Source organism: Thamnophis sirtalis, unplaced genomic scaffold (assembly GCF_051295495.1).
Source record: "Thamnophis sirtalis isolate CommonGarterSnake01/CBP01778 unplaced genomic scaffold, rThaSir2_p1.2 scaffold_6, whole genome shotgun sequence".
Classification (NCBI taxonomy): domain Eukaryota; kingdom Metazoa; phylum Chordata; class Lepidosauria; order Squamata; family Natricidae; genus Thamnophis; species Thamnophis sirtalis.
This window is the reverse complement of record NW_028261386.1, coordinates 53574120-53588633: the sequence shown is the minus strand read 5'-3', so window position 1 is coordinate 53588633 and position 14514 is coordinate 53574120. Positions and strand designations below refer to the sequence as shown.

The 14514-nt window shown below is 37.5% G+C and overlaps 1 protein-coding gene across 1 annotated transcript in view; it reads right to left on the bottom strand.

The window, feature by feature from the left end:
- Positions 1-14514, bottom strand: part of ALK (ALK receptor tyrosine kinase) — a 659766-nt gene that overhangs the window by 100971 nt on the left and 544281 nt on the right. Inside the window, exons 10-11 of the mRNA XM_087718714.1 lie at positions 2076-2170; positions 679-804 (exon numbers count right to left, since the gene is read on the bottom strand). Coding sequence (XP_087574840.1) covers positions 679-804; positions 2076-2170 — 221 coding nt within the window. The remainder of the gene's footprint in view (positions 1-678; positions 805-2075; positions 2171-14514) is intronic.

Genomic DNA, 14514 nt, shown 5'->3' with positions numbered 1-14514 from the left:
TTGTGATCTGAACATTGAAACTGAAAGATTATGGCATAAACCAACCATGGTAGTTTCAATGGTTACTAGCACACTTACAGTAGGTTGTTGGGAAGAACTCAATGTGTACGAAAGCCCAAAACAGCTAAAGAACTGACAGCTATGATTTCACATTTTTGTCTATATTAATATGGCTCTTAGCACACATACAGTAGGTTGTTGGAAAGGAGGGAATGCATATGAAGAGCAATATCAGCTAAAGAACTGGCACCTATATTTCACAATTTTGTCTACATAATAACACTAACAATAGGACCTCCTCGATAGAACCGGGGGAATGAACTGGAGAATTCCATTCATGGTTATCTCAATTTTTCCTACATATTGTAAGCTATAAAGTAACCCCTCAGTTCTTCCTGAATTCCATTTTTACTTCAGAATATTTTTCTCTTATTGATGTTTTTGAAGAGTTGAATACTTTAATTATTTATATGGATTGATACCTTTAATCTTTAAAGTGTGTACACAGGCTGGTAACTTTAATTCTTATTGACTGATATTGACTGATATTGATGTTGGTTATCTAGTATCAGTATTTCTCTTTTTGTTTGGCCTTCTAGCCAACACTGCATTGAAAACCTGCACTCTTTTGAGTGCTCCAATCATTCTGAAATCATTGTCAAAAAGTCAATATCCTACCTCGAAAGCCAACTGGAACAGTAAACTGTGTTGGTTTTTCTTCAAAATGTCCTTCTCCCCTACCTCTTTCATAGAGCAGATTGCCTGCATCTGGTCTGCTATGTCGATATGTCTTCTCTTCATTGACTGAAACATAAAAAGCAGTCTGGTTTTGGATTGTGTAGGGCTAAGTGTGTAGGCCTGAAAAAGTTAGTAGAGCAACAGCTGGTGAATTAAACCAGGCCAAGTGATTGCAATCAAAATATACATAGTGTTAAAAGGAAAGGTAGCCAGGCATCTATTATTGCTTTAACATGATTTGAAATAAATAGAAAGGGGAAACGGGAAGAAAGAAAGAAAGAAAGAAAGAAAGAAAGAAAGAAAGAAAGAAAGAAAGAAGCTAAGAAGGTGAAAGGACATAGTTATTATACCTAATTGAAAAATTCCAGTAGATGTTGTATAACAACCCAGTCACAGCAAATTTATAAAATTTTCATAATAGTAGTTTCTTTCTTTATATTCTTATTTTATATTTCTCCATAATTGTAGATGCTAAAATTGAAGATTATTTGCATTAGTGCACAAAATGTGCAAGCAAATGAAATTCGTTAAAAAGAAAGGAGAGGTTTATTTTGGAATGTTATGCAGCATGGTTGTAAAATAGGTAAGCAATAAATATAGGTAGTCCCAGACTAAGTGACCATTCATTTAACAATAATTCAAAATTACAATGGCTTTGGAAAAAGTGATTTATGACCTGTCTTAAAAGACTTATACAGAATCCTGAAATCCTTTTTACTGTTTTAATGTTTTTGGTATTTTCTGAACTGTAGGAGTTATTCACTGTAATGGGGGGCTATAGAAATTGACTGAAACAAACAAACTCTAGCAAGTATAATTTGACAGTATAATGGGACTTTTAATGTTTTCTGTCTAGAAAATCACTGAATTTCTTGTCCATATTCAACACAATAAATGCAGAAAGCTTTGTGAAATAAAATCACAGGAATACTGGGGTCACTTACTGTATGTAATGGCATAATGGAATAATGTTTGAGGAACAGAGAAAGAATCCCAACCAAGAACAATGTTCAGATAAAGGAAATATGTATCCGAGACAGAAATGCTATTTGACAAAGCATCTGATGCATGACCACCCGCCTAATTCTTACGAAGGAGGAGGGAAGAAACACATTCAGATTTGTACCCAAAACTTAAAATATAAATAGCATTAGCATTCATAACTCTGATCCAACTTAAAGGACTAACACCTTATCTTTACTTTTCAAGATATGGGAAAGCACCAAAGCAAGAAATATAAGCTACACCTATATTCTAAGTGTAATAGAAAGCATTTAGTCTTTGGCAAGACATATGGGCACTCTACCAATCTAAAAGCTAATCATAGGCTTGCTTACTTGTCAGATAACAGTCCAGGCTGAGGGACACATTATCAAAGGCAATGATGGTTTCTGATCCAGCTTTCCAGGATGCAATAATCTGAAGCCAAAATCTGTAAAAGAATAATGGAAGAGATCAGACAATGTCAGTCAAGGCAACCAACTCATAATAAAACCACTTTGCTCTTGATTCTCTCAATCTAGCCTTAAACTTAAAAGCATCTCCTTCTCCAATTGGTGCCCTCTGGTTGTGTCAACTGTACAGACTGAGAATGATGGGAATTGTAGTCCACACATTTGGAAGGCATTGGGTTCTGGAGGACAGATAAAACACATTCCTGGAATCTAGTAAATCATTTTAAGAAGATAAAAGCAAGTATTTCATTTAGATACATGTGAAGGTATATATGTTGATACACATAAGACTTCACTATGAAGCCATGTTCAAATGAGTGGAGAGCCACAAGGGCAAGAACAGGTGTACAATGTGTGATGCTGCCACTTTTTCTTTAGATGCCCTTGGCACAGTTTGTTAGGTAAAGGAAAGGTCTTTGCTACATCTATAAAAAGGAATCTTAATCTTACACTTAGTATCTATTTTCATATACATGTGGTTTTCAGCAATGTTAATCAGAAATACTCCGAAAAATTTATTTCTAATGAGTTTTACACATGTATCACAACAGAAGATTGTCAGAAATTCCAGAGTTGTAGGCCAGACTGGGAGGATGAAAAAAAACATCTTGGAAGAAAATGTTTTTAAATTGTTTTGTTCTTAAAATACCTCAAACTGGTAGACACAAGGAAGTATCCTTGTACTTAACTTTTAAGCTACATGCTTATTTAATAATATTTTATACTAGTATATTTGATGCTGGATTAGTAGGAATATTTAGACACACATTCTTATGCAAACATGTGTGAATCCATGTGCACATAAATGTCCATGCATATATAGATAGAAACACCAGGATGAAATACATTCCCTGGTGAAAATAGTTATTAAAGAGTTATCTTTAATAATGAATATTTCAGAAACAGACAATACTTGAAAATATCATCTTCTTCCTTTACAAAATGTGTTCTGCTTTAATCCTCATTTCCTCTGAAATACTCCCTATAGAGTTCAGGTCTTCATACTCAGAACTGCCTTGCAATTTCCTGATAAGGTCACCTTTTATTCTGTTCCACATATGAGTTCATGTGAATTTTAATAGTTAAATTAACACCCTGGATTTCCATCAGATGAATTTTCTATTGATCTGATTAAGTTAAATAAATTAAGATCATACTATTGACATTATAATTTAATTATATTAATACTTCATATAGCCCCATTGGTGAGGGTAATGGTTTAGATAAGGATAGATATCTTGTGCCAATCAAAGATAGTTGTGTTCTAGCTCATATGGTTTTTAAAAATTTTCTTAAATACAGAAAACTAAAAAGTAAAAAGTGTGATAAATAATCCCATTCTAATAATGGCCAGAGTGCATTTTATATTAGTAAGAGCGAAATGTATATAAAGCTCCATATCATCTTTCTCCTTGCTGTCCATCTTAGAAGTAAAACTCTGTGCATCTCACAATTGAAACAACAGAAATAGCAACAGCTATTTTAAAACCACAATAAAAAATTCAATAAAACATAATCAAAGTCAGCCGGCGAATATAAATAATACCCCCAATAATATAGTCATTGTCAAGGCTCACCACTATTGCCAAACCCACAGACACAACATCACAGCCAAGTCCTCAGGCACTTCCTAAGGGCAGGAGATAGGTGCCAATCTAAATTATATTGCAATAGTAGCAGCCATCAAATAGGAAATCTTCATTCCTTTATTTGAAAATGCCAAGCAATCCATTAGGGATGAAAAATTAAACTGGCATTTCAGTTATCCTACTGCTAAATGCAGTAGAAATAAGTTGGCCTTCTTGATGGATTATTGGAAAGAAAACATTCTAAGGATTGGTTCAAGGAGGCAAAAATGGTGCCATTAGTGTCTCAAAAATATTAAGCCTTCTCTGGAAGGGCATCTTAAAACCTGTAACCTCTACATTTGAGGCAAGACAGCAAAGACAACCTATGCATCCTCTTTTTCCATTATTGCTGTCTTTTTCATTTCTGTGCCATATTTAAAAGATGCCTCTCAAAACATAAAGCCATTTTTATCAATGAAACCTCCCCATCTGATTTAGAAGATCCATATTTATTTCATTTCTACTTAAAAATGCTATTCAAAGGCATGAAATCATTCTCAAAGCATTGAGCCATGATAATGAGACTAACTATGGGTAAGAAAAACTTGTAGAAGGCAACACAAATCATGTTCCGATGATTGCTCAGAAGGAATCTAGGGAATAATAATACAAAGGAAACAACTCACATGGGACAACTTTGTTATGAATTCTATTAAACTATTAACATTCTACATATTAAACAGACCTTATGTACATTTATCAAAATACATTCAATGTTTCAGGTGAACGGTTAATTTAGGAAAGAAAGGTATATGTTGAAAAATAATAAAATAACAATGCCAATCAATGTAATACAGATGAATGATGGCAAACAAAGATTGTTTCATCTACTTTTGTTCACAGAATGTGGACAATTCATAAAAACATAAGAACAGAAGTTGGTATTCAAGGATAAGCCTTCATAGCACAATCTCAATTCTAGCCAATAACAAAACCAAATTTTAACTTTATAACTTCTTGTCCTTCACTTCAGTGTCTATACTGAGTAAGCTTGGCTTTTTCCTACTTGGATATACTGAATGCAGTTTGAATGGGTTTTGGATTTCAAGAAAAACTTGTAAATAAGATCCAACAAAATTCTGAATTTTATGTTAAATCTTTTTCAGTTGTATTGACTTGCTCGTCTATTTCAGTGGTGGTGGTGATGGGGAAGCAGAAGCAAGTGCAACTTAAGAAGTAGAAAGCTTGTCCAGCATTTTTTGAGTCAATTCAGTCCTTAATTTCTTCATATGAACTAGGCTGGATGAAATGGGTCATTTCTTCTTCCCTCCCTTTGAACATTAAATGTTCTGACCCCCCTCTGGCCTGTGAATAAACCAGAACACAGGCTTGTCTGTTTGCCACTATTTAATGAATGCAATAACAACTCCTTTGACTGAAGGCCCGGCAAACTCACGTTCAAGATTACAGGTTGGCAGCAACCCAGAAAGCTCCAAGACAGCAACGCAGATAATTCCACAAGACTACAGATTTCTTCAATGCTAGTTCGAACGATTGTTTCCTGCAAATGTCCCCTCCCAATGCCTCACTTATAAATCCTCTTGGGAGGGGCCCAGGCACAAACACCTGTGCGTAATTATCATCTATGAGACTGCCTACGGAGTTGCTGTTTCCATTTCTCAGCCCTTCGTAATCTAGCATCAGGGACAAACTGCCTTTGATCCTCCCCACTGCTCCATGCCTCAGGTGCCTCCTGGTGGCCAACCAGCCTCTCTGGTCCCTGCTCTGAGTCTGAACCCTCCAGGGTCTGCCACATCTTCCATGGCAGACTCATATGGTTTCTCGCTATCCGAGTCCATCAGCAGCTCCACCGGATCCTGCTGGGCCACAACAATTATGCTTCTCACTTATGTTCACACATGAATGTATAGTATGCAGAAAGGCACCATAAAAACAGTTTCACAGTTCTTTGGTTCCTGACATAGTATTTGGTAGCTGATTTAATTTGCTGTTTTGTTATGCTTTTCCTATAATGCTGCCTTTATGAGTTTATATTGCATTTCTATTTGTTTCATACTTCATTTTTGCTATTCAGTTTTAATTTTCAAAGCATCATTTATACTTCCCATCCTACTCACCTACAATTAAAGAAAGGTTAAAACTTTAAGTAAAATTTTACTGAATAAATAAATACATGCTAATGTATTTAGTCTCTAGAATCATAGAGGATTGTGGATTATGCATAGTGCATTTCAGAAAACACTTAAATGAATGATATTTTAGAATCACTATTTGTACCTCCCTGTAGCTTTGTTCTAACAGGAACCCCTCCAGGGGTGAAATTCAGCAGGTTCTGATGGAGAAATGGTAATGGAAATTTTGAGTAGTTCAGAGAACCGGCAAATACCACCTCTGACTGTCCTCAGAGTAGGGTGGGAATGGAGATTTTGCAGTATCCTTCCCCTGCCATGCCCACCAAGCTATGTCCACAACCAGTAGTAAAAAAAATGAATTTCACCACTGAACCCCTCCCTTCAATAATTGAGCTGGTGGCATTGTATTTAGCTCTTTCACCACCTTTCTTTTAATAACTCTTTGTGTCATAATGCTTTAGGTATCTGAGAAATTTAATATTGGTTTGCAGGCACTTCAGTCAGGATCATGCAGCTTTTCTGAATCCAGGAATTGCTCCATAATCATTACAATCAAAATTCCATTAAAGTTGAGGATGGCTGTCTAAAGAGAGCCATAAAAGTCTCATATACACTCAATGTAAGACAATCAAAAGTGAAGCAGGGACCTACAGAGATAAATAGAGAGCATGAACATGTCTTCCATTTTTTAAAAATGGTGTTTCCTCAAATAACAAGCCCTGTATACATCCTCACCCAGGCTCTGGCTTAGATTGAACAAAAACACTTTGTAAACTCTGGCTGCAGTCAGTTTGGATCTCCTCTTCCTAAATGACATATATGCAACTTCCAGTTCAGTAACTGGGAAAAAGTAGTGTATTTCATGACAGAGTAAAAATGCTATTTCAGAGAAAGGGCAGGCTATAAGAATCAAAATGGGATGAGATTTAAACTCCTTTCTTCTGGCAAATTAAAACAATCTCATTCCAACAGTTATAATTCAGTCAAACCTAATTTTATTTCAAATAACCTCCTCTCCCCTCATGTAGCTCTGACTACCTTCATTCTGTTTTGAATAGTGACTTCAACTTGTAGTCTGAGGTGATTGGTTGCATACAAATGTGTGTGCTCAGGTTGCCAGTGTGATTTTAAGCGACTTGGATTTTCTCAGGGGAGCCACAAGTACTGTTGAAGCTACTGAGCTGTGAAAAAGGTAGTAGTTAATTTTTCAAAAACAGTGCTAAGAAAAGATAAGAAAAGGATGGCAAGAAAATATTCTTCCTTGAACTGTAATCTATAGAAAAATGGTGCAATTCTACTAATGATACTAGTCAAGAGCTGCCTGCCAGGTATCCAGCTATAAAGAGTATAGTATTTTTGTTAGTGGCATAAAATGCTTTAATATCTTTATTGTGCTTTCACTCAGAACAGCCTTAAGAAGTAAGCTTATTCTGTTAATCCTATTTCACAGATGAGGAACTGAATATAACTAATAAAGGAAAATGACTTGCCTTATCTGTGGAAAAATTCACCTTTCATTTTGAAAATATAAGCATGTTCCAGCTCTTATTATTGAGATGATAGGTTTATCATTTATGAATCACCCCTAGTTGAAATCTCAGAATCCAGGACACCCAGAGAGCAAGATCTCTATTAAAATCTAACTACAATATACAGTGCTATGTACAGATTCGGTTTCTAACCAAAATAAGAACACACGAGAATGTCATTAGTCAACATTCCTTCCTTTAGTTCCTCTGCATCCAGAGACCAAGTCACATTACTTTTGTAATGCAGCAAAGATCTGGATATTGTGAAACCAAACACATCAAACCTCAATATCACAGTACTGTAATTAGCAATTAGCTTAGAAATTCTTGTGATAAGAATAATGCAAGAGTTTGCAGATACAAACCATATGGGAGTATTGTGGTTTAAAACCGCTTCTCATTTTTATAGACTTTCTTCAGTTCTTTCCATTGGAAATGATCCCATTTGAATTTCACTTGCCTTACGGGTAATGAGCAGCGATATGCCCCAGCTCTTGATAGTTTCATGCTATGATGGATTATTAATAGAAAGCGTTAAACAATGACTTTTATTTCCCCTCACTTCTGAGTAAAATGTGGGGGCAGATGAAAGCAGAAGCTGCTCTTCTGTTGCTCACAAAAAGCAAAAGCAAGTGAATGTGATCAACACATCTGAATCAGAGGTGGTATTCAGCAGGTTTTGACCAGTTCTGGAGAACCGGTAGTGGAAATTTGGGTAGTTCAGAGAACTAATAAATACCACCTGTGACTGGCCCCATCCCCATCTATTCTCTGTCTCCCAAATACCAGGTGATCAGGAGCGAATGGAGATTTTGCAGTAACCTTCCTCTGGAGTGGGGTGGGAATTGAGATTTTATAGTATCTTTTCCCTGCCACCCCACCAAGCCACGCCCACAGAACAGGGTAGTAATTTTTTTTGAATCCCACCAATGATCTGAATGCAATGGAGTTAATTCCAACTGAAATGTTGGGATTAAGATGGCCAATAAGCCTGTTAAAAGAAAACAAGCCTTTCAATTTTGTACACATAACTATTTCTATCTTTGATTTAAAAAGAAGGATGCTGATATTGTACCGGATAGTCAGCTGACTTTGCTCTATGTGAACCCAACTATACCTACCCAATATATCTGTCAGTACTAAGCTGGAAACATTTTCATTAGAGTCCTAAAATAAAATGAATTGGGGAAGATTTTCCTTTCAGCAATTGTTTGGTCAATCAGTAGAATTTTTCTTTGTAGTGCTGCTACCTTGTATTTCTAAAAGACTGATGGCTGTGCTGTTTTGACTATAACCCTTCTTTAATTGTTTATAAAAAAGAAGACCATTTGTACAATCTATCTGAAAACTACTTTATCTGCTCTTTACAAAGGATAGTGGGCTGTCTCAAAATGAGATGCCACTGAAATGGAAAACCTCAGCATTTCAAACAGAGACTATAGTTGCAAGTAAATCTTCACTACAAGTAATGGGAAACTGATAACATGTCAGACCATATTAAAATGAGGCATTTTGCACTCCTTGTAAACTGTCCTCACCACATGCTGAACCATCATCTGAGGGGAAATATAATACTGAAAGGCATCACTTCAAAGGCCTATAATATATGAAAGGTATGGTGTCAAATCTGAAAATATTTTCAGTTCATGTTGGTAAAAGCAATAGAGCTTTGCCCTTCTAGGTGGCAAAATAGAAATGTGAGATGTGAGCAGGAAAGCTAACCGTAGTTTTCCTACTTTCAACCTACAGAATATGAAATAACATATTCAGTTCCAGGAAGGCAGATTCCAATTGCGTGGTAGAAATTTGTTAACAATAAGAGCAGTTTGATGATGGAACCAATTACCCTGATGTGTTCAGACAAAGGACAGGCTGCCACTTGTCTGGATTTTTTAAAAACTAAATTGAGGTGATAGTTCCATTTTAGTTCAGTCTTAAAGGCCACTATCCTCCCATTTGTTTTCTGTCCAACTCTCATCTTCAGTTTTTAATATATTTTTTTGCTTTTAAGACATTTGGTTTTCTCATTTTTTTTACCCTCAAAATGGCAAACTGAATTAGAACAGTGGTGGCAGCAGAAAAAAGGCAATCCATCTTCAATCTCAGAATGTCACATTAACACAATTCAGAAGTTTTAAAGATTTGCAGCTTCTGCTTAATGAGCAGGTGGCAACTGTGGCCAGGAAGGGCTTTGCCCTGCTTTATCCGTGCACTAGTTGCACTATTTCCTCAATTGAAACACATTCCAGACAGTCACTCCTGCCTTAGTTATCTCATGGCTTGACTATTGCAATGTGCCATACATTGAAGCACAGAGTGCCCTTGAAGACCATTCAGAATCTTAGACTAGTCCAGAATGCAATGCCATGGACTGTAATTGGCATGCCTATATGATCCATATGACCCTTCTGCAAGCTATACAGGTTGTAGTTTGTTTCTGGGTCCAGTCAAGATGCTGAATATGCTCTATAAAGCCCACCAGACACAGACTTCAGAGAATAATCAGAACTGCAGAAAAAACAATTACTGCCAACCTGCCTTCCATTGAAGACCTGCACACTGCATGAGTCAAAAAGAGGACCATGAAAATATTTACAGACCCTTCACATCCTGGACATAAATTGTTTCAACCCTTATCCTCAAAATGACGCTATAGAGCACTGCACACCAAGATAACTAGTCACAAGAAGTTTCCCCCTGAACGCCATAGAATAGAATAGAGTAGAATAGAATAGAATAGAATAGAATAGAATAGAATAGCAGAGGGTCTGGATGTCTGCCTATCCCCAGTCAATTTAAGCTGATAAGGCTGGCAAGCATGTTACTTCAATCAAATGTATCAGAACCAGGAATTGTGCCTTTCCCTCACAGTGCTTATTTCTGGACAGAAGTTGCCCAGAGGTCCAGATGGCTCCCATCCTGTTTACATTTCAAAGAACCACAAAGTCTAGTTATTTCCCTTGGATTTGGAGCCCTCTTTGTTGGATATGAAATGTGGTGAAAGTTTTGAATTGTTCTGTAGGTTTGCCATCTTATTCCTTTTCTCACTCTCTAATTTGGTTCTTTTTGTGTTCTGCTAATCTTTATTTTTTAATGAACAGTTGAATGATATCAGATAGATGATAGATAGATAGATAGATAGATAGATAGATAGATGGATGGATGGATGGATGGATGGATGGATGGATGGATGGATGGATGGATGGATAGATAGATAGATAGATAGATGATAGATAGATAGATTATTATGTTATAGTACTTTTATTATGAATAAGACCTAGAAATGTGAATAAACACATCAATAAAGTTTAGCAGATAATATAAACTTGACATAGTCACAAAGTATATGCTGCGCCAGCTAACTAATTTAAATGTCATTATTCTTGCAGTCATTTCAATTTAAATTGGAGGAAGAAGTACAGAGAACCTGGCTGAACTGAGTATGTTGCAGATAGGATTGGACTTCATTGAAAGACAGCTACCACAACAAATTGGATATTCCTTGATTGAAGAAGAAATCATTTCCAGAGGTTTGAAAGAAAATAACAGTTTTGGAAAAATAAATTGCTGTGGGAGTTAATTATTTGTAAAGAAAATTATTTGGGGCAAGGTACAGGGAAAATATTTTTAGTTCATGATGCTTAGGGGAATTGCACATAGGATTATTGTTTTATACAGCAAAATAGAAACGTGACATACTCTTAGAAATCATTAGTCCAAAATTCTTGTTTTGTTTGTGAATTGCTATTAATATATCCATTCCTTGTTTGTATCATCACTGCCTGTTACCATGAACCGAAACTATATTGAGCAGAGATTGCCAGAGCTATCTTCCCTACATTTCATGTTTTCTTTCCCTTTGAACGAAAAACAAGTGAGGAACTACTACCGGAGAAAAGATTAAGAAACATTCCACCATATGTCAGTTTCCTACTTCAGACTCCAGAGTTCGTGGCTGCCTTTAGAAATAAATATTTCAAAAAACCTGCATATGACTGAATGTCACTTTTAGTTTGGCTATTGTTTGTCTCCCAAGCTATGAGTACCTTCCCTTTATTGTTTGGAGAATTAAGATCAGCAAGTTTGGTGCTTGTCCATATGTATTTCTTTCTCCTCCCTTTTGGTATCGTAAATATAGAACAACTGGAGTGCAAGTGCATGCCTTTGGAGGACAAAGTAGTCATCCAGGGCATTGAAGGTTCAGGTAGCAGGAAATGTTGACTCAGTAAGAGATTGTGCAATAATAAGTAGCATACCGATAGTTTGAAATAAATGCAGAATAATAAATAGTCCAGATTCATCCCTTCTGCATGTTTTGTAGTGAGGAAAATACATAAAATCCACACTCAATGTAGAGAAAATAACTCATATAGATTGTAAGGTTTGATTGTCAACAATAAAAGAGATTCATAATGGTCTGAATCACCTGGTTTCAATCCCTTTCAATAGCTTGAAATAAGTAGCATGGTATCAAAGAACTGTATAAATAAGGGAAAATATTTAGAGACCAGATTGAATTGGAAAATATTGTATGAAACTCAGAGCACTTGCTGGGTGAAATATGATTCAGAAACTAAATAAGTTAAAGATTTTATGATTACATGGGTGATACAACTATTTTGATGGATAGTAGAGGTAGAAATGGTTCCTTTAGTGTTTTGAATCCCTCTAACAACTGAGGAATAATCAGGCAACTTTGTTGTATTCTTAATAACTGTAGGCTTCAGAGCAGCCATCCGAGAAGTTCACAAATGTGAATGTATAAAACATGCAATTCAGATTATAAAAACATATTCAAAAACCAGCAGAAGTACAGTACAGTCTGGCTTAAACATGGCTATAATAATAACAAAATGCCGGTTCTCTCTATCTATTATAACTGTTTATCCCATGTTAGAATATAATCAGGAATAATTACAGATACCTAGTTCTATAATAGTATTTATTCCCACTTGTCTAAGCACTCAAGACCAGGACAATACGGAAAGGTTTAATTTCTGTTAGATCATGGATTGATTAAGAGCCATGTTGTTTGTTTTTAAATATAGAAATAAAGAATAGAATACTTTTGAAAGCACCTTGAAAAAGGTCAGTGATCCTGGGGAGGTGGGGGGGATCATTTATTCTGTTCAGGTACCAAATGAAACTAAAAACATAAAGAAATCTTTAAGAACGTATCTGAAAATGAGAACATTGCTAACTTGGTCTAGTTTGGAAGCTTAGCAGGGTCAGGCCTGTTTAGCATAATGCTGTGAAAAAAATGTGAGGTTTTTTTTCACATTTCTTTTTGCTTTGCTCATTTTTGCCACTAAATGTTCATGTCAGGAGCTTGAGTGAATAAAGAACACTTCAGTTTGGTGCTTCTTTAATTTATTTCATAAATACATAAGCCAATGTGTGATGTGCCATCATAGAAAAAAATTGCTCCCCTTAGATTTAGTAACTGGCTGTACTATTTGACTTTCATAGCTACAACCAATTATTATCAGTCTCACCCATCACTTTAGAGGAATTTTGGCTCATATTTCCATGGTTATAACTCAATAAGATTTGAGGTTTTTTTTCTAGAATGAAATACTTGTTTCAAGACATGCTGCAATGCTTTTATGAAATTCAGATCTAGACTTTCATCTGGTCATTCAAAAAGATTAAATTGCATTTCTTTGTCCTTTGTCTTTATCACAAACCTGCATACATAGTATCACTATCTTACTACATGACCTACTACTTCAGCTTCAGTTGATCAACAAAAAAGAGAGAAAAAATAACAACAGAGCAAAGAAAATATATATAAAGAAATGGCTCTTCCAGTCATACTAAACAATTTTAGTAATTTATCATCTTCCCTTAAAATAAAAGAAATAATCTCTTCTGCCTATTTCCCATCTTTTATTTATAAAAAAATCTTTAAACCCTCTCATTTTAGTCCTGATGTTAGCAAAAGTTCATTAGTGGTTAACAGATAACTAAGGTGACCAGACGTCCCGCTTTTGGCGGGACACCCCCGCTTTTTAATGCATTTTCCCGCGTCCCGCCCGCTTTTTTAAAAAGCACGCTTTTAAAAAGCACGCTGCTAGCTTGCTGGGCTGGCTCATCGTTCTGTTCTCTATCCTACCTACCTACAAATTTAAGCCAGCCCAGCCTGCCGCTCACTGATTGGATTGGCCTGGACTCCAGCCAATCAGTGAGCTGGCTGGGATGGAAAACGCGGCGTGCTTAAAGTTTTCCATCCCAGCCAGCTCACTGATTGGCTGGAGTCCGCTTAGCATGCCGCATGAGTCCCCCGCCCATCCGTTGCCACTTGCATGGGCGGGGTAGCGTAGCGAGTGAGCGGGGAGCGAGCTCGCCTTTCCAGGTCCACTTCCGGACAAGCTGTGGGAAAACCTCTGTGAAAAGTGCCACCTGGGGCCGCCGCTTCTTCTCCGAACTCAGAGTAAGTGACGGGCGGGGCGAGTGAGGGGGTGTGTGTGGCGGGATCGCTGCCCGTTGCACTGCAGCTGACTCACCCTGGGCCGGGCGGGCTGGGAGGCTCTGGGCGTCTGGGCGGGAAGAGCGCAGAGAAAGGCAGAGCGGCGCTCGACGCGACTCTGCTATTTCTGCTGGAGGAGTCCCTAGATAGGGAAGGCGGGTGGCGAGGCAGAGCAAGGGAGCGCAAACGGCGGATCCTGGGCTCATATGCAGAGGGAGCTCTCCAGGCACAGGAGCGCTGGAAAAGTGCTCCGCTCATGCACCCACCGGGACGGAGCACGCTCGCTCGCTCGCTCCAGCCCTGCCTGCCGGCACGACTTTGAACTGTTGGCTTGCCGCTTGCCTTCCACGTCGGCCTGCGCGGAAGGCAATCCAGCCCTTTCAAAGTCATGCCGGCAGTTTAGAACTTGCCCGTCATTCAGCGAAACATATTTCGCTGAATGGCGGCCAAGGGGCATGCTAAAGTGCTGGCATAAGTTTGAAGGGCTGGCTTGCCGCTTGCCTTCCACGTCAGCCCGTGCGGAAGGCAATCCAGCCCTTTCAAAGTCATGCCGGCAGTTTAGAACTTGCCCGTCATTCAGCGAAACATATTTCGCTGAATGGT